Source organism: Oncorhynchus masou, unplaced genomic scaffold (assembly GCF_036934945.1).
Source record: "Oncorhynchus masou masou isolate Uvic2021 unplaced genomic scaffold, UVic_Omas_1.1 unplaced_scaffold_5478, whole genome shotgun sequence".
Taxonomy (NCBI): domain Eukaryota; kingdom Metazoa; phylum Chordata; class Actinopteri; order Salmoniformes; family Salmonidae; genus Oncorhynchus; species Oncorhynchus masou.
In genome coordinates, this window is record NW_027011894.1 from 443 (window position 1) to 21,742 (window position 21,300).

Consider the following 21,300-nt stretch of genomic DNA (forward strand, 5'->3'; position numbering starts at 1 on the left):
GGGGGAGACGGAGGGAGGGGGAGACAGGGGGAGGGTGAGCCAGAGAGAGGGAGAGACAGAGAGAGAGGGAGACGGAGGGAGGCGGAGACGGAGGGGAGGGGGAGACGGTGAGAGGGGAGACGGAGATGGGGGGAGACAGAGGGAGGGGAGAGCCAGAGAGAGGGAGAGCCAGAGAGAGAGGGAGCCAGAGAGAGGGGGAGGGGGAGACGAGACAGTGAGAGGGGGAGACGGAGGAGGGGGAGACAGGGGGAGGGGGAGACGGAAAGAGGGGGGAGACAGAGAGAGGGAGAGCCAGAGAGAGGGAGAGAGGGAGAGAGGGAGACGGAGGGAGGCGGAGACGGGAGGGAGGGGGAGACAGGGGAGGGGGAGACGGTGAGAGGGGAGACGGAGGGAGGGGAGACAGAGGGAGGGGGAGACAGAGAGAGGGGGAGAGCCAGAGAGAGGGAGAGCCAGGGGAGAGAGAGGGAGACAGAGGGAGGCGGAGACGGAGGGAGGGGGAGACGGAGGGAGGGGGAGACAGGGGGAGGGGAGACAGAGACGGGGGGAGACGGAGGGAGGGGGAGACGGAGGGAGGGGGAGACAGGGGGAGGGGAGCCAGACGGAGAGGGGGAGACAGGGGAGGGGGAGCCAGAGAGAGGGAGAGCCAGAGAGAGGGGAGAGCCAGAGAGAGGGAGACGGAGGGAGGGGAGACGGAGGGAGGGGGAGACGGAGGGAGGGGGAGACGGAGAGGAGGGGGAGACGGAGGGAGGGGGAGACGGAGAGACGGGGAGAGGGGGAGACGGAGATGGGGGAGACAGAGGGAGGGAGAGCCAGGAGAGAGGGAGAGCCAGAGAGAGAGGGAGACGGAGAGAGGGGGAGACGGAGAGAGGGGGAGACGAGAGAGGGGAGGCGGGAGGGAGGGGGAGACGGAGGGAGGGGGAGACGGAGAGAGGGGGAGAGCGGGAGGGGGAGACGGCGGGAGGGGAGACGGAGAGACGGAGAGAGGGGGAGACGGAGAGAGGGGGAGACGGAGAGAGGGGGAGACAGAGGGAGGAAGAGCGAGAGAGAGACTCTGAGTGTGTCTGCCTCTCTCTTCCTCCCTGTACTTCTGTGAAAGAGTGGCTCAATAAATATAAAGCCATCCCAAATCACGTTGTATAAAAATTGTGTGTGTGTTCTGTCCCTACAGGAGTTTGCTGGTGAGGGCCTGCGGACCCTGGCTCTAGCTTATAAGGACCTGGATGAGGAATACTTCAGCAGCTGGAAACAGCGCCACCATGAGGCCAGCACAGCCCTGGAGGACAGAGAGGACAAACTCGACCTGCTCTATGAGGAGATAGAGAAAGACCTGATGGTAGGAAGGAGTTAAACACTTAAACCAGGATCAGAAGAACGTCTCCAGACAAAGACTGGGATGTCTTAAAGTGAAGTTGGCCGGTTGAAAATTAAATCAGGAAAATTAGAAATAAACTTCCCAATAAAAAGTTCCTGCTTAATTTCATGTTTTAACAGTAAATTACCCCTGAACCAGGGTCAGTTTAGCTTTGACAGGTTAAATATATAAAAAATACCTAATGGTATGTCCTGAACACTGAACCAGGGTCAGTTTAGCTTTGACAGGTTAAATATATAAAAATACCTAATGGTATGCCCTGAACACTGAACCAGGGTCAGTTTAGCTTCAACAAATTACAGATATGAAAAGACCTAATGGTATGTCCTGAACACTGAACCAGGGTCAGTTTAGCTCTTACAGATAGAGAAAGGAGTGTAATTAAATGTGTGTGTGTGCGTGTGCGTGTGTGCGTGTGTGTGTGTGTGTGTGTGTGTGTGTGTGTGTGTGTGTGTGTGTGTGTGTGTGTAGTTGCTGGGAGCTACAGCCATAGAGGATAAGCTCCAGGATGGTGTGCCACAGACCATCGAGCAGCTCGCCAAAGCTGACATCAAGATCTGGGTGCTCACTGGCGACAAACAGGGTTAGTCAACAAGCAACATACTCTCAGCTATCTGCCTCACATATAACAGAATAATAATAGGTTTTCCCAGAGAGTCCTAGCCAAAATTCTGCGTGAGAAATTGCTCTTTGCAAAGAAGCAATTTTTAATTTAAATTTTTACAATTTTAATTGAAAATAATAACAGTAAGGTATTTAATTGTTACCCAGATTTGATGTTAAGCTCAAATGGCTGCATTGGATATTTAAAGGGTTGGTAAAATAAAAATAAAATAAATGTTATCTTATTCTGGACAACGATGTTGTTGTTTCTTCCAAACCATCAAGGTACTTAAGCCACATCTATCTCTATGTCTAACCCAGAGGAGGTTGGTGGGATGGGGCTACAGGAGGCTGGTGGGATGGGGCTACAGGAGGACGGGCTCATTTTGACGGTTGGAATGTAATTCATGTAAAGCAGTGGAGGATGCTGAGGGGAGGACAAATCATAATATTGGTCAAAATGGAGTGAATGAAACAGTATCATATGCATGTTTTCATGTTTGACACCATTCCATTCACTCCATTCACTCCATTCCATTCACTCCATTCCATTCACTCCATTCACTCCATTCCATTCACTCCATTCTATTCACTCCATTCCATTCACTCCATTCCATTCACTCCATTCCATTCACTCCATTCCATTCACTCCATTCCATTCACTCCATTCCAATCACTCCATTCCATTCACTCCATTCCATTCACTCCATTCCATTCACTCCATTCCAATCACTCCATTCCATTTACTCCATTCCAATCACTCCATTCCATTCACTCCATTCCATTCACTCCATTCCATTCACTCCATTCCACTCCATTCCATTCACTCCATTCCATTCACTCCATTCCATTCACTCCATTCCATTCACTTCATTCCATTCACACCATTCCATTTACTCCATTCCATTCACTCCATTCCATTCACTCCATTCCATACAGTCCATCCACTCCATTCACTCCATTCCATTCACTCCATTCCATTCACTCCATTCCATTCACCCATTCCATTCCATTCACTCCATTCCATTCCATTCACTCATTCCATTCACTCCATTCCAATCACACAATTCCAATCACTCCATTCCATTCACTCCATTCCATTCACACCATTCCATTCACACCATTCCAATCACTCCTTCCATTCACTCCTTCCATTCACTCCATTCCATTCACTCCATTCACTCCATTCCATTCACTCTATTCTATTTCACTCCATTCATTCACTCCTTCCATTCATTCCATTCCATTCCATTCACTCCATTCACTCCATTCCATTCACTCCCTTCCATTCACTCCATTCCATTCACTCCCTTCCATTCCTCCCTTCCATTCCTCCTTCCATTCACTCCATTCCATTCCATTCACTCCATTCCATTCACTCCATTCCAATCCACATATTCCAATCACTCCATTCCATTCACTCCATTCCATTCACACCATTCCATTCACACCATTCCAATCACTCCCCTTCCATTCACTCCTTCCATTCACTCCATTCCATTCACTCCATTCACCTCCATTCCATTCCATTCACTCCATTCCATTCACTCCATTCCATTCACTCCTTCCATTCACTCCATTCCATTCCATTCATCTCCATTCACTCCATTCCATTCACTCCCTTCCATTCACTCCATTCCATTCACTCCTTCATTCACTCCCTTCCATTCACTCCCTTCCATTCACTCCCTTCCATTCACTCCATTCCATTCACTCCCTTCCATTCACTCCCTTCCATTCACTTCATTCCATTCACACCATTCCATTTACTCCATTCCATTCACTCCATTCCATTCACTCCATTCCATTCACTCCATTCCATACAGTCCATTCACTCCATTCACTCCATTCCATTCACTCCATTCAATTCACTCCATTCCATTCACTCCATTCCATTCCATTCACTCCATTCCATTCCATTCACTCCATTCCATTCACTTCATTCCATTCACACCATTCCATTTACTCCATTCCATTCACTCCATTCCATACAGTCCATTCACTCCATTCACTCCATTCCATTCACTCCATTCAATTCACTCCATTCCATTCACTCCATTCCATTCCATTCACTCCATTCCATTCCATTCACTCCATTCCATTCCATTCACTCCATTCCATTCACTCCATTCCAATCACACAATTCCAATCACTCCATTCCATTCACTCCATTCCATTCACACCATTCCATTCACACCATTCCAATCACTCCCTTCCATTCACTCCCTTCCATTCACTCCATTCCATTCACTCCATTCACTCCATTCCATTCCATTCACTCCATTCCATTCACTCCATTCCATTCACTCCCTTCCATTCACTCCATTCCATTCCATTCACTCCATTCACTCCATTCCATTCACTCCCTTCCATTCACTCCATTCCATTCACTCCCTTCCATTCACTCCCTTCCATTCACTCCCTTCCATTCACTCCTTCCATTCACTCCATTCCATTCACTCCATTTCAATCACTCCATTCCATTCACTCCATTCTATTCACTCCATTCCAATCACTCCATTTCAATCACTCCATTCCATTCACTCCATTCCATTCACTCCATTTCAATCACTCCATTCCATTCACTCCATTCTATTCACTCCATTCCATTCACTCCATTCACTCCATTCCGTTCACTCCACTCCATTCACTCCATTCCGTTCACTCCATTCCATTCACTCCATTTCAATCACTCCATTCCATTCACTCCATTCACTCCATTCCATTCACTCCATTCGATTCACTCCATTTCAATCACTCCATTCCATTCACTCCATTCACTCCATTCCATTCACTCCATTCCATTCACTCCATTTCAATTACTCCATTCACGCCCTTGCATTCACTCCATTCTATTCACTCCATTCTATTCACTCCATTCTATTCACTCCATTCCAATCACTCCATTCCATTCACTCCATTCACTCCATTCCATTCACTCCATTCCATTCACTCCATTCTATTCACTCCATTCCAATCACTCCATTCACTCCATTCTATTCACTCCATTCACTCCATTATATTCACACCATTCCAATCACTCCATTCCATTCACTCCATTCACTCCATTCTATTCACTCCATTCCATTCACTCCATTCTATTCACTCCATTCACTCCATTCCATTCACTCCATTCACTCCATTCCGTTCACACCATTCCATTCACTCCATTCCATTCACTCCATTCTATTCACTCCATTCCATTCACACCATTCCATTCACGCCCTTCCATTCACTCCATTCCATTCCATTCACTCCATTCCATTCACTCCATTCCAATCAATCCATTCCATTCACACCATTCCAATCACTCCATTCCATTCACACCATTCCATTCACTCCATTCCATTCACTCCATTCCAATCACTCCATTCCATTCACTCCATTCCATTCACTCCATTCCAATCACTCCATTCCAATCACTCCATTCCATTCACTCCTTTCCAATCACTCCATTCCATTCACACCATTCCATTCACTCCATTCCAATCACTCCAGTCCATTCACACCATTCAATTCACTCCATTCCATTCACTCCATTCCAATCACTCCATTCCATTCACTCCATTCACTCCATTCTATTCACTCCATTCCATTCACTCCATTCCAATCACTCCATTCCATTCACTCCATTCCATTCACTCCATTCCAATCACTCCATTCCATTCACTCCTTTCCAATCACTCCATTCCATTCACACCATTCCATTCACTCCATTCCAATCACTCAGTCCATTCACACCATTCCATTCACTCCATTCCATTCACTCCATTCCAATCACTCCATTCCATTCACACCATTACATTCACTCCATTCACTCCATTCCATTCACTCCATTCACTCCATTCCATTCACTCCATTCCAATCACTCCATTCCATTCACTCCATTCCATTCACTCCATTCCAATCACTCCATTCCATTCACACCATTACATTCACTCCATTCACTCCATTCACTCCATTCACTCCATTCCATTCACTCCATTCCATTCACTACATTCCATTCCGCCTTCCATTCACGCCCTTCCATTCACTCCATTCCATTCACTCCATTCCATTCACTCCATTCCATTTCACAACATTCCATTCACTCCATTCCATTCACAACATTACATTCACTCCATTCCATTCACTCCATTCCAATCACTCCATTCCAATCACTCCATTCCATTCACTCCTTTCTATTCACTCCATTCCATTCACACCATTCCATTCACTCCATTCCAATCACTCCAGTCCATTCACACCATTCCATTCACTCCATTCCATTCACTCCATTCACTCCATTCCATTCACTCCATTCCAATCACCACATTCCATTCACACCATTACATTTACTCCATTCACTCCATTCCATTCACTCCATTCACTCCATTCCATTCACTCCATTCCAATCACTCCATTCCATTCACTCCCTTCCATTCACTCCATTCCATTCTCTCCATTCCATTCACTCCATTCCATTCACTCCATTCCAATCACTCCATTCCATTCACACCATTACATTCACTCCATTCACTCAATTCCATTCACTCCATTCACTCCATTCCATTCACTCCATTCCATTCACTCCATTCCATTCACTCCATTCCATTCACAACATTACATTCACTCCATTCACTCCCTTCCATTCACTCCATTCCATTCTCTCCATTCCATTCACTCCATTCCATTCACTCCATTCCAATCACTCCATTCCATTCACACCATTACATTCACTCCATTCACTCAATTCCATTCACTCCATTCACTCCATTACATTCACTCCATTACATTCACTCCATTACATTCACTCCATTCCAATCACTCCATTCCATTCACTCCCTTCCATTCACTCCATTCCATTCACTCCAATCCATTCACTCCATTCCATTCCATTCACTCCATTCCAATCACTCCATTCCATTCACTCCCTTCCATTCACTCCAATACATTCACTCCACTCCATTCACTCCACTCCATTCACTCCATTCCATTCACTCCATTCCATTCACTCCATTCCATTCACTCCATTCACTCCATTCCATTCACTCCATTCACTCCATTCCAATCAATCCATTCCATTCACACCATTCCAATCACTCCATTCCATTCACACCATTCCATTCACTCCATTCCATTCACTCCATTCCAATCACTCCATTCCATTCACTCCATTCCATTCACTCCATTCCAATCACTCCATTCCAATCACTCCATTCCATTCACTCCTTTCCAATCACTCCATTCCATTCACACCATTCCATTCACTCCATTCCAATCACTCCAGTCCATTCACACCATTCAATTCACTCCATTCCATTCACTCCATTCCAATCACTCCATTCCATTCACTCCATTCACTCCATTCTATTCACTCCATTCCATTCACTCCATTCCAATCACTCCATTCCATTCACTCCATTCCATTCACTCCATTCCAATCACTCCATTCCATTCACTCCTTTCCAATCACTCCATTCCATTCACACCATTCCATTCACTCCATTCCAATCACTCCAGTCCATTCACACCATTCCATTCACTCCATTCCATTCACTCCATTCCAATCACTCCATTCCATTCACACCATTACATTCACTCCATTCACTCCATTCCATTCACTCCATTCACTCCATTCCATTCACTCCATTCCAATCACTCCATTCCATTCACTCCATTCCATTCACTCCATTCCATTCACTCCATTCCAATCACTCCATTCCATTCACACCATTACATTCACTCCATTCACTCCATTCACTCCATTCACTCCATTCCATTCACTCCATTCCATTCACTACATTCCATTCACGCCCTTCCATTCACGCCCTTCCATTCACTCCATTCCATTCACTCCATTCCATTCACTCCATTCCATTCACAACATTCCATTCACTCCATTCCATTCACAACATTACATTCACTCCATTCCATTCACTCCATTCCAATCACTCCATTCCAATCACTCCATTCCATTCACTCCTTTCTATTCACTCCATTCCATTCACACCATTCCATTCACTCCATTCCAATCACTCCAGTCCATTCACACCATTCCATTCACTCCATTCCATTCACTCCATTCACTCCATTCCATTCACTCCATTCCAATCACCACATTCCATTCACACCATTACATTTACTCCATTCACTCCATTCCATTCACTCCATTCACTCCATTCCATTCACTCCATTCCAATCACTCCATTCCATTCACTCCCTTCCATTCACTCCATTCCATTCTCTCCATTCCATTCACTCCATTCCATTCACTCCATTCCAATCACTCCATTCCATTCACACCATTACATTCACTCCATTCACTCAATTCCATTCACTCCATTCACTCCATTCCATTCACTCCATTCCATTCACTCCATTCCATTCACTCCATTCCATTCACAACATTACATTCACTCCATTCACTCCCTTCCATTCACTCCATTCCATTCTCTCCATTCCATTCACTCCATTCCATTCACTCCATTCCAATCACTCCATTCCATTCACACCATTACATTCACTCCATTCACTCAATTCCATTCACTCCATTCACTCCATTACATTCACTCCATTACATTCACTCCATTACATTCACTCCATTCCAATCACTCCATTCCATTCACTCCCTTCCATTCACTCCATTCCATTCACTCCAATCCATTCACTCCATTCCATTCCATTCACTCCATTCCAATCACTCCATTCCATTCACTCCCTTCCATTCACTCCAATACATTCACTCCACTCCATTCACTCCACTCCATTCACTCCATTCCATTCACTCCATTCCATTCACTCCATTCCATTCACTCCATTCACTCCATTCCATTCACTCCATTCACTCCATTCCAATCACTCCATTCCATTCACTCCATTCCAATAACTCCATTCCATTCACTCCATTCCAATCACTCCATTCCATTCACTCCATTCCATTCACTCCATTCCATTCACTCCATTCCAATTCCGCTGTTCCTTAAGGTGTATTTGTACTTGTACTGATTCTACTGCTTGCATCAGTCACCTGATGTAGAATAGAGTTCAATGTAGTCATGGCTCTATGTAGTACTGTGGAATAGAGTTCCATGTAGTCATGAATCTATGTAGTACTGTACATTTCCCGTAGTCTGTTCTGGACTTGGGGATTGTGAAGAGACCTCCGGTGGCATGTATTAGATACCATTCTACTCATTCAGCTCCAGCCATTACCACAAGGCCGTCCTCCCCAATTAGGGTGCCACCAACCTCCTTTGATGTGTAGGACCATATGTCCACAACACTGTGTCTGTCTCCAACTATCATATTGTGTGTTTTTGTCATGTGACAGAGACGGCGGAGAACATTGGCTACTCCTGCAACATGCTGCGAGAGGAGATGAACGACATCTTCATCGTGTCGGCCAACAACTCAGACGATGTCAGACAGGAACTGAGGTCAGAGGGTTTGACATCATAACCCTGCCTGCCACAATACTAACACCGTTTGTCCAGGGTTTACTACCAACCCAGCACCAATACACCTCATTCAACTTATAATGGCCTTTAAATGGAGACGGATTAGTTGACCGGGTTGTAAATTGGGATTGGAACAATGCCTGTCATTGTTACTATTCTTCAGAACCAGAATAGACCATCACATCCCATCCCAGGTTGATAACATCCCAGGTTGATAACATCTCATCCCAGGTTGATAACATCCCATCTCATCCCAGGTTGATAACATCCCATCCCAGGTTGATAACATCCCATCTCATCCCAGGTTGATAACATCCCATCCCAGGTTGATAACATCTCATCCCCGGTTGTTATGATCCCATCCCAGGTTGCTAACATCCCATCACATCCCATGTTGATAACATCCCATCCCAGGTTGATAACATCCCATCCCAGGTTGATAACATCCCATCCCAGGTTGATAACATCCATCCCAGGTTGATAACATAGACATGGTGGAATAGAATGAGATGAGAGGATTTGTTTTGTATTGAACCAGGAATGCATGGAGCACCATGAAACCAGGTGCAGAGGAGGAGGCCAATTTCATGCCAGAGGGTAACAAGCCGGGGAACAAGCCGAAGGTGGTCAGGGACGAGGAGGTGAACGGGGAGTACGGCCTGGTCATCAACGGACACAGTCTGGTGAGACACTACCGATCCTATTTACTGTAAATCAGTCTGGTGAGACACTACAGTCCTATTTACTGTAAATCAGTCTGGTGAGACACTACAGTCCTATTTACTGTAAATCAGTCTGGTGAGACACTACAGTCCTATTTACTGTAAATCAGTCTGGTGAGACACTACAGTCCTATTTACTGTAAATCAGTCTGGTGAGACACTACCGTCCTATTTACTGTAAATCAGTCTGGTGAGACACTACAGTCCTATTTACTGTAGTCTGGTGAGTCCTATTTACTGTAAATCAGTCTGGTGAGACACTACAGTCCTATTTACTGTAGTCTGGTGAGACACTACCGTCCTATTTACTGTAAATCAGTCTGGTGAGACACTACAGTCCTATTTACTGTAAATCAGTCTGGTGAGACACTACAGTCCTATTTACTGTAAATCAGTCTGGTGAGACACTACCGTCCTTTTTACTGTAAATCAGTCTGGTGAGACACTACAGTCCTATTTACTGTAAATCAGTCTGGTGAGACACTACAGTCCTATTTACTGTAGTCTGGTGAGACACTACAGTCCTATTTACTGTAGTCTGGTGAGACACTACCGTCCTATTTACTGTAAATCAGTCTGGTGAGACACTACAGTCCTATTTACTGTAGTCTGGTGAGACACTACCGTCCTATTTACTGTAAATCAGTCTGGTGAGACACTACAGTCCTATTTACTGTAAATCAGTCTGGTGAGACACTACAGTCCTATTTACTGTAAATCAGTCTGGTGAGACACTACCGTCCTTTTTACTGTAAATCAGTCTGGTGAGACACTACAGTCCTATTTACTGTAAATCAGTCTGGTGAGACACTACAGTCCTATTTACTGTAAATCAGTCTGGTGAGAGACACTACTGTCCTATTTACTGTAAATCAGTCTGGTAGAGACACTACAGTCCCTATTTACTGTAGTCTGGTGAGACACTACAGTCCTATTTACTGTAGTCTGGTGAGACACTACCGTCCTATTTACTGTAAATCAGTCTGGTGAGACACTACAGTCCTATTTACTGTAGTCTGGTGAGACACTACCGTCCTATTTACTGTGGTCTGGTGAGACACTACCGTCCTATTTACTGTGGTCTGGTGAGACACTACGCCCTATTTACTGTGGTCTGGTGAGACACTACAGTCCTATTTACTGTGGTCTGGTGAGACACTACCGTCCTATTTACTGTGGTCTGGTGAGACACTACCGTCCTATTTACTGTGGTCTGGTGAGACACTACAGTCCTATTTACTGTGGTCTGGTGAGACACTACAGTCCTATTTACTGTAAATCAGTCTGGTGAGACACTACAGTCCTATTTACTGTGGTCTGGTGAGACACTACCGTCCTATTTACTGTGGTCTGGTGAGACACTACCGTCCTATTTACTGTGGTCTGGTGAGACACTACCGTCCTATTTACTGTGGTCTGGTGAGACACTACCGTCCCATTTACTGTGGTCTGGTGAGACACTACAGTCCTATTTACTGTGGTCTGGTGAGACACTACCGTCCTATTTACTGTGGTCTGGTGAGACACTACCGTCCTATTTACTGTGGTCTGGTGAGACACTACAGTCCTATTTACTGTGGTCTGGTGAGACACTACCGTCCTATTTACTGTGGTCTGGTGAGACACTACAGTCCTATTTACTGTGGTCTGGTGAGACACTACCGTCCTATTTACTGTGGTCTGGTGAGACACTACCGTCCTATTTACTGTAGTCTGGTGAGACACTACAGTCCTATTTACTGTGGTCTGGTGAGACACTACCGTCCTATTTACTGTGGTCTGGTGAGACACTACAGTCCTATTTACTGTAAATCAGTCTGGTGAAACACTACAGTCCTATTTACTGTGGTCTGGTGAGACACTACAGTCCTATTTACTGTGGTCTGGTGAGACACTACCGTCCTATTTACTGTAAATCAGTCTGGTGAGACACTACCGTCCTATTTACTGTGGTCTGGTGAGACACTACCGTCCTATTTACTGTGGTCTGGTGAGACACTACCGTCCTATTTACTGTGGTCTGGTGAGACACTACCGTCCTATTTACTGTAGTCTGGTGAGACACTACCGTCCTATTTACTGTGGTCTGGTGAGACACTACCGTCCTATTTACTGTAGTCTGGTGAGACACTACAGTCCTATTTACTGTAAATCAGTCTGGTGAGACACTACAGTCCTATTTACTGTAAATCAGTCTGGTGAGACACTACAGTCCTATTTACTGTAAATCAGTCTGGTGAGACACTACTGTCCTATTTACTGTAAATCAGTCTGGTGAGACACTACAGTCCTATTTACTGTAGTCTGGTGAGACACTACAGTCCTATTTACTGTAGTCTGGTGAGACACTACCGTCCTATTTACTGTAAATCAGTCTGGTGAGACACTACAGTCCTATTTACTGTGGTCTGGTGAGACACTACAGTCCTATTTACTGTGGTCTGGTGAGACACTACCGTCCTATTTACTGTGGTCTGGTGAGACACTACAGTCCTATTTACTGTAGTCTGGTGAGACACTACCGTCCTATTTACTGTGGTCTGGTGAGACACTACCGTCCTATTTACTGTGGTCTGGTGAGACACTACAGTCCTATTTACTGTGGTCTGGTGAGACACTACCGTCCTATTTACTGTGGTCTGGTGAGACACTACCGTCCTATTTACTGTAAATCAGTCTGGTGAGACACTACCGTCCTATTTACTGTAAATCAGTCTGGTGAGACACTACCGTCCTATTTACTGTGGTCTGGTGAGACACTACCGTCCTATTTACTGTGGTCTGGTGAGACACTACCGTCCTATTTACTGTAGTCTGGTGAGACACTACAGTCCTATTTACTGTAAATCAGTCTGGTGAGACACTACCGTCCTATTTACTGTAAATCTTGCACTAACATGAGCCCTGATTCCTTATCGTGTCAACTATCTGTGCCCATATTTTAGACAGATAAGACACATGTTAAAAGGATGAGATACATTTTAGACACGTTTAACTGATTCTGATCCGTTGAATAGGATCTGGACGTCCCTGTTTGATGTGTTGCCATTAGATTCTACCCTCTGTCCCCCTCCCCCATCAGGCCTATGCCCTAGAGGGGAGCATGGAGCTGCTGTTCCTGCGTACAGCCTGTCTGTGTAAGACAGTGATCTGCTGCAGGGTGACTCCACTACAGAAGGCCCAGGTGGTTGAGCTGGTCAAGAAATACAAACAGGCCGTCACTCTGGCCATAGGAGACGGGGCCAACGACGTCAGCATGATTAAAGGTAACTTACAATATACTGTCCAAAATGGCACCCTAATCATCTCAATAGTGCACTGCTTTTTTTTAACCTTTATTTAACTCTTGGAACTCCCCATCCCGGATCCGGGATCGTGACTAAAGCCTCAGGCTCATTAGCATAACGCAACGTTAACGATTTCTGAAAAGCCTTTTCTTAACAACACTGTCATCTCAGATTTTCAAAATATGCTTTTGAACCATAGAAATTGACTAATTTGTGTAAGAGTATGCAAAGCTAGCATAGCATTTTGAGTAGCATTTAGCACGCAACATTTTCACAAAAACCAGATAACCAAATAAATAAAATCATTTACCTTTGACGAGCTTCTGATGTTTTCAATGAGGAGACTCTCAGTTACATACCAAATGCGCAGTTTTTCCTGAAAGCGTCTGTGTGTAGGAGAAATCGTTCCGTTTTCTACATTGCGTCTGGCTACCGAAACGACCCGAAATTTCAGTCACCTACAAACGTAAAACTTTTTCCGGATTAACTACATAATATCGACCGAAACATGGCAAACGTTGTTTGGAATCAATCCTCAAGGTGTTTTTTCACATATCTCTTCATTGATATGCAGTTCGTGGAAGCTTGCTTTCCTCTCTGTATCCCATGGAAAAATACTGGCAGCTGAGTTTTGCGCACCAATTTCGGCGCAGGACACCGGGCGGACACCTGGTAAATGTGGTCTCTTATGGTCAATCTTCCAATGATCTGCCTACAAACAGGTCACAATGCTGCAGACACCTTGGGGAAACGACAGAAAGGGCAGGCTCATTCCTCTCGCATTCACAGCCATATAAGGAGACAATGGAAAACAGAGCCTCAAAAATCCTGCTCATTTCCTGGATGCCGTCTCATCTTGGTTTTGCCTGAAGCTCACGTTCTAGGGCACGCACAGAAAATATCTTGGTAGTTCTGGACACGTCAGAGTGTTTTCTTTCGAAAGCTATCAATTATATGCATAGTCGAGCATCTTTTTGTGACAAAATATCTTGTTTAAAACGGGAACGTTTTTCATCCAAAAATGAAATAGCGCCCCCAGAGCATCAACAGGTTAACTAGGCATGTCAGTTAAGAACAAATTATTATTTTCAATGACGGCCTAGGAACAGTGGGTTAACTGCCTGTTCAGGGGCAGAACGACAGATTTGTACGTTGTCAACTCGGGGGTTTGAACTTGCAACCTTCCGGTTATTAGTCCAACGCTCTAACCACTAGGCTACCCTGCTGCCTCTGCACTCTAACCACTAGGCTACCCTGCCGCCACTAAACTCCAACCACTAGGCTTCCCTGCCGCCCCAGGGTCCATATAGGAGCACCCTTTGACTGCAGATCGAGGATCAGATAACTACACCAGTCAAATAGTGTATGATAATGCTGCAGAGAGAAAAGTTGTGAACTTGAGCTTAACCCTCTGAGCCCAATGGTCCCTGAACAATATGCTTACCTTCTCTCTGCCTCCTCTACCCCCTCTCTCCCTTCCCCCTCTTTCCTCCCCTCTCTTTCCCTCTCCTCCTCTCTCTCCAGCTGCTCATATAGGTGTAGGTATAAGCGGTCAGGAGGGGATGCAGGCGGTCCTCTCTTCAGATTACTCCTTCGCTCAGTTTCGCTTCCTAGAGGTAAGAGGGCCACTGACACACCAGTGACGTTTTTAAATCAAAATGCAAAACCCACATTTTTATACTTCGGACTTTTATCAATGCTTTAACGGTCTATTAGTCTGTTGTTGTTTGTACAATTTAAAATAAAGGTTGTTTTTTTCTGTTGTTTTTTTTCATGGAATTGACAGCGCCTCCTCCTGGTCCACGGTCGCTGGTCCTACCTGAGGATGTGTAAGTTCCTGCGTTACTTCTTCTACAAGAACTTCACCTTTACCTTCGTCCACTTCTGGTACGCCTTCTTCTGCGGATTCTCAGCACAGGTATGACAGAAAAAGGGTGAGAGAGAGGGGAGGGGAGAGCGGGGGAGAAGAGGGGAGGGAGAGAGCGGGGGGAGGGAGAGAGGCGGGGAGAAGAGGGAGGGAGAGAGAGAGGGGGAGAAGAGGGGAGGGAGAGAGAGGGGGAGGAAGAGGGAGGGAGAGAGAGCGGGGGAGAAGAGGTGAGGGGAGAGAGAGAGGGGGGGAGAGAGAGAGGGGGAGAAGAAGGGAGGGAGAGAGAGAGGGGAGAAGAGGGAGGGAGAGAGAGCAGGGGAGAAGAGGTGAGGGAGAGAGAGCGGGGAGAAGAGAGGAGGGAGAGAGAGCGGGGGGAGAAGAGGGGAGAGGGAGAGAGGAGGGAAAAGGCAGGGGGAGAAGAGGGAGGGAGAGAGAGAGGGGGAGAAGAGGGGAGGGAGAGAGAGAGGAGGGAAAGAGCGGGGGGAGAAGAGGGAGGGAGAGAGAGGGGGAGAAGAGGGGGAGGGGAGAGAGAGGAGGGAGAAGGGGAGGGAGAGAGAGAGAAGGGGGGAGAAGAGGGGAGGGGAGAGGGAGAGAAGGGGGAGAAGAGAGGGGATGGAGAGAGCGGGGGGAGAAGAGGGGATGGAGAGAGAGGGGGAGAAGGGGGAGGGAGAGAGAGCGGAAGGGAGAAGAGGAGGGAGAGAGAGGAGGGGAAAGGGCGGGGGAGAGAAGGGGGAGGGAGAGAGAGAGAGGGGGAGAAAGAGGGAGGGAGAGAGAGAGGGGGAGAGAGAGAGGGGGAGAAGAAGGGAGGGGAGAGAGAGGGAAGAGGGGAGGGAGGGAGAGAGAGCAGGGGAGAAAGGGGAGGGGAGGGAGAGAGAGCGGGGGGAGAAGAGAGGAGGGAGAGAGAGCGGGGGAGAAAGGGGGGAGGGAGAGAGAGGAGGGAAAGAGCGGGGGGAGAAGAGGGGGAGGGAGAGAGAGGGGGAGAAGAGGGGAGGGAGAGAGAGAGGAGGAAAGAGCGGGGGGAGAAGAGGGGGAGGGAGAGAGAGAGGGGGAGAAAGAGGGGAGGGAGAGAGGGAGGAGGGAGAAGGGGAGGAGAGAGAGGGGAGGGAGAAGAGGGGAGGAGAGAGGAGAAGGGGGAGAAGAGGGGGGATGGAGAGAGAGGGGGGAGAAGAGGGGAGGGAGAGAGAGAGGGGGAGAAGAGGGGAGGGAGAGAGAGCAGGGGGAGAAGAGGGGAGGGAGAGAGAGAGGGGGGAGAAGAGGGGATGGAGAGAGGGGGAGAAGGAGGGGAGAGGGAGAGAGAGAAGGGGGAGAAGAGGGGAGGGAGAGAGAGCGGGGGGAGAAGAAGGGGATGGAGAGAGAGAGGGGGGAGAAGAGGGGAGGGAGATATTTCTTTGGTCAACCCAACGTTGAATTCTAAAGCAACTGGTATACTCCACTACTTCTATTTCTTTAAAGCCCCGTGCAGTCATTACATTTTTAAATCATCTTTGTATGTCTAATAAATCACTGTGTGTGTTTATGTCATGAAAATAACTCAACGTATTATGTTAGGTCATAGTCAAGTCGAAAAAACACATCTCCTTCATGCAACCGCTGTGTTCAGATTTTTTTTTAAACTTTACAGAAAAAGCATCATCTGAGAAAGTCGCTCAGAACCCAAAACAGCCAGAGGAATATCCGCCATTTTGGAATCAACAAAGTTAGAAACAACACCATAAATATTCACTTACCTTTGATGATCTTTGTCAGAAGGCACTCCCAGGAATCCCAGTTCGACAATAAATGACTAATTTGTTCCATAAAGCTCCATCATTTATGCCCAAATAGCCACTTGTTGTTAGCGTGTTCAGCCCAGTAATCCATCTTCATGAGGCGCGAGCATTTCATCCAGACAAAAACTCAAAAGGTTCCATTACAGTCCTTTAGAAACATGACAAACGATGTATGGAATCAATCGTTAGGATGTTTTTAACATAAAACATCAATAAGGTTCCAACCAAAGAACTCCTTTGTCTTCAGAAAGGCACTGGAACGAGAGGTAACTCTGTCGGGAGCGCGTGTCATGAGACCGAGGCACTATGCCAGACCACTGACTCAAACAGGTCTCATGAGCCCCTCCTTTATAATCCTCATTCAAATTTCAAAAGACGGTTGACATCTAGTGGAAGCCCTAGGAAGTGCAACCTCATCCATATCTCAATGTGTACTCGGTAGGCCAAGCTTTGAAAAACTACAAACCTCAGATGTCCCACTTCCTGATTGGATTTTTCTCAGGTTTTCGCCTGCCATATGAGTTCTGTTATACTCACAGACATCATTCAAACAATTTTAGAAACTTCAGAGTGTTTTCTATCCAATACTAATAATATGCATATATTAGCATCTGCGACAGAGTAGGAGGCAGTTCACTCTGGGCACGCTATTCATCCAAAAGTGAAAATGCTGCCGTCTATCCCAAAAAGGTTAAGAAGTGCATTTCGGTGGGTCATGTTTCAGAGGACGCATGAATCGACCTTCTCCTCTCCCGAGCCCGTTGGGAAGATGCAGCGATGAGACAAGATCAAAATCACGAAATTGTGGAGAAAAAGTGTGTAAAAAATTCAAAACAAATAAACTCTTACACTTAAAAGGGCATTATTATCATTTATACAATTTCAGAGTGTTATTTCGACCTCGTAGTGTGGAAATCAATTATTATTCTTTATTTTTTTTACAGAAAATCACATTTTTGACTGCACTACCCCTTTAAAACAACTGTTCAGTATTTTCAGATATATAAGGTTATTTGTCTCTGATGATCTGATTGTGTTTCTGCCAGACCGTGTATGACGAGTGGTTCATCACGTTGTATAACCTAGTCTACACAGCACTTCCTGTACTGGGTATGAGTCTGTTTGACCAGGTAAAACATGTGTGATGTCAATGTGTTTGCGTGAGTGCAGGAATTAATGTGTTTATGCAATATGCGTGTGCATTTCTTGTTTCTCCCACATTTAGATTTGTGTAATTGAGAATATTTTTCCTACCTCACTGTCTCCCCCCTGGTGTCCAGGATGTGAATGACATGTGGCGTTTCCAGCACCCCCAGCTGTACGTTCCAGGCCAGATAAATCAGTACTTCAGTAAGACAGCCTTCTTTAAGTGTGCCCTCCACAGTATCTACAGCTCAGTAGTGCTGTTCTTCATCCCCCTAACTGCCATGTACGACACGGTCCGAGACGACGGGCGAGACATTGCCGACTACCAGTCCTTCACGCCCTGCTGGCACAGACCTGTCTGAGTCATCACTGTCTGTATGCAGTTACAGTACAATACAATACAATACATTAGAATAGATGAGAGTACAGTACAACACAATACATTAGAGTACATTAGAGTACAGTACAATACAATACATTAGAGTACATTAGAGTACAGTACAATACAATACATTAGAGTACATTAGAGTACATTAGAGTACAGTACCATAAATTACATTACAGTAGAGTACAGTACAACACAATACATTAGAGTACAGTACAATACAATACATTAGAGTACATTAGAGTACAGTACAATAAATTACATTACAGTACAATACAGTACAATAAATTACATTACAGTACAATACAATACATTAGAGTACAGTACAATACAATACATTAGAGTACAGTACAATACAATACATTAGAGTACAGTACAGTACAATACAATACATTAGAGTACAGTACAATACAATACATTAGAGTACAGTACAGTACAATACATTAGAGTACAGTACAGTACAATACATTAGAGTACAGTACAGTACATTAGAGTACAGTACAGTACAATACATTAGAGTACAATACAATACAATACATTAGAGTACAGTACAATACAATACATTAGAGTACAGTACAATACAATACATTAGAGTACAGTACAATACATTAGAGTAATACAATACATTAGAGTACAGTACAATACAATACATTAGAGTACAGTACAATACATTAGAGTACAGTACAATACATTAGAGTACAGTACAATAAATTACATTACAGTAGAATACAATACATTAGAGTACAGTACAATAAATTACATTACAGTAGAATACAATACATAAGAGTACAGTACAATAAATTACATTACAGTACAATACAGTAAAATAAATTACATCGCAGTACATTACAGTACAATGTATTACTGTACAATTATTTATTTATTTACCTTTATTTAACTTGGCACGTCAGTTAAGAATAAATTCTTATTGCAATGACGGCCTGGGAACAGTGAATTTAACTGCCTGTTCAGGGGCAGAAGGACAGATTTGTACCTTTGTCAGCTCGGGGTTTGAACTTGCAACCTTCCGTTTACTAGTCCAACGCTCTAACCACCCCAATACAGTGCAATGTATTACAGTACAGCAATTACAGTATAGTACAATGCAGTACAGTTCAGTAATTACAGTACAGTACAATGTATTACAGTGCAATGCATTACAGTAAAGACCGTACAATACATTGGGACCACAGTCAAGTACTGGGAAAAATGAAATCAATGTAAAATGGACCCAGATAAAAAAATAAAATCTTACCTTTGACATGAGACACCACGACACGACTCTCATTTCCAAAAATAGGCATTTTGGCTGACTGAAACCTTGATTTATCTAGGTAAGTCAGTTAAAGAACAAATTCTTGTTTCACCTGCCCTGATTGAAAACGATTAGGCCATTGACATATCCGTGTGCCTGTCTGTCATTGGTAGTCAGTCTGTGTCCGTCCTTGTTCATCAGATGTATAACTCCCCCTCTCTCCCCCCTCTCCCTGTAGCTGTGTCCGTCCTTGTTCATCAGATGTATATAACCCCCCCCACCCCCCTCCCTGTAGCTGTGTCCGTCCTTGTTCATCAGATGTGTAACCCCCCCTCTCCCTGTAGCTGTGTCCGTCCTTGTTCATCAGATGTGTAACCCCCCTCTCCCTGTAGCTGTGTCCGTCCTTGTTCATCAGATGTGTAACCCCCCCTCTCCCTGTAGCTGTGTCCGTCCTTGTTCATCAGATGTGTAACCCCCCTCTCCCTGTAGCTGTGTCCGTCCTTGTTCATCAGATGTGTAACCCCCCTCTCCCTGTAGCTGTGTCCGTCCTTGTTCATCAGATGTGTAACCCCCCTCTCCCTGTAGCTGTGTCCGTCCTTGTTCATCAGATGTGTAACCCCCCCTCTCCCTGTAGCTGTGTCTGGACATGTCTTACTGGACAGCGGTGAACCACTTCTTTGTGTGGGGGAGTCTGGCCTTGTTTTTCACTGTCACCTTCACCATGTACAGCAACGGCACGTACCTCATCTTCCCTGCATCCTTCCCCTTCATCGGTGAACAGCGCCCTCACAACACACCACTACACTACACACCACTACACAACACTACACTACACAACACTACACAACACTACACAACACTACACACCACTACACAACACACCACTACACAACACACCACTACACTACACTACACACCACACTACACACCACTATACAACACACCACAGCACTACACACCACACCACTACACTACACTACACTACACACCACTACACAACACACCACTACACAACACACCACTACACTACACACCACTACACTACACTACACACCACTACACAACACACCACTACACAACACACCACTACACTACACACCACACCACACCACTACACTACACTCCACACCACTACACAACACAACACACCACTACACTACACACCACTACACTACACAACACACCACTACACTACACTACACACCACTACACAACACACCACTACACAACACACCACTACGCAACACACCACAACACACCACAACACACCACTACACTACACACCCCTACACTACCCAACACACCACTACACTACACACCACTACACTACACACCACACCACACCACTACACTACACTACACACCACTACACACCACAACACGACACTACACTACACACCACTACACAACACACCACAACACACCACTACACAACACACCACACCACTACATTAC

At 45.4% G+C, this 21,300-nt stretch overlaps 1 protein-coding gene across 1 annotated transcript; it reads left to right on the forward strand.

Annotated features, from left to right (window-relative positions):
• Positions 1–1,096: 1,096 nt before the first annotated feature.
• LOC135536036 (probable phospholipid-transporting ATPase IM) lies at positions 1,097–20,618 on the forward strand (the record flags this gene model as incomplete). The annotated part of the gene is made up of 10 exons (XM_064962426.1): positions 1,097–1,333; positions 1,844–1,955; positions 9,288–9,393; positions 9,953–10,097; positions 13,219–13,402; positions 14,948–15,039; positions 15,210–15,341; positions 18,106–18,189; positions 18,340–18,561; positions 20,480–20,618. Coding segments are annotated over 10 exons (1,453 nt in total), but the record flags the coding sequence as incomplete, so codon positions are not given.
• Between the last annotated feature and the right edge of the window lie 682 nt (positions 20,619–21,300).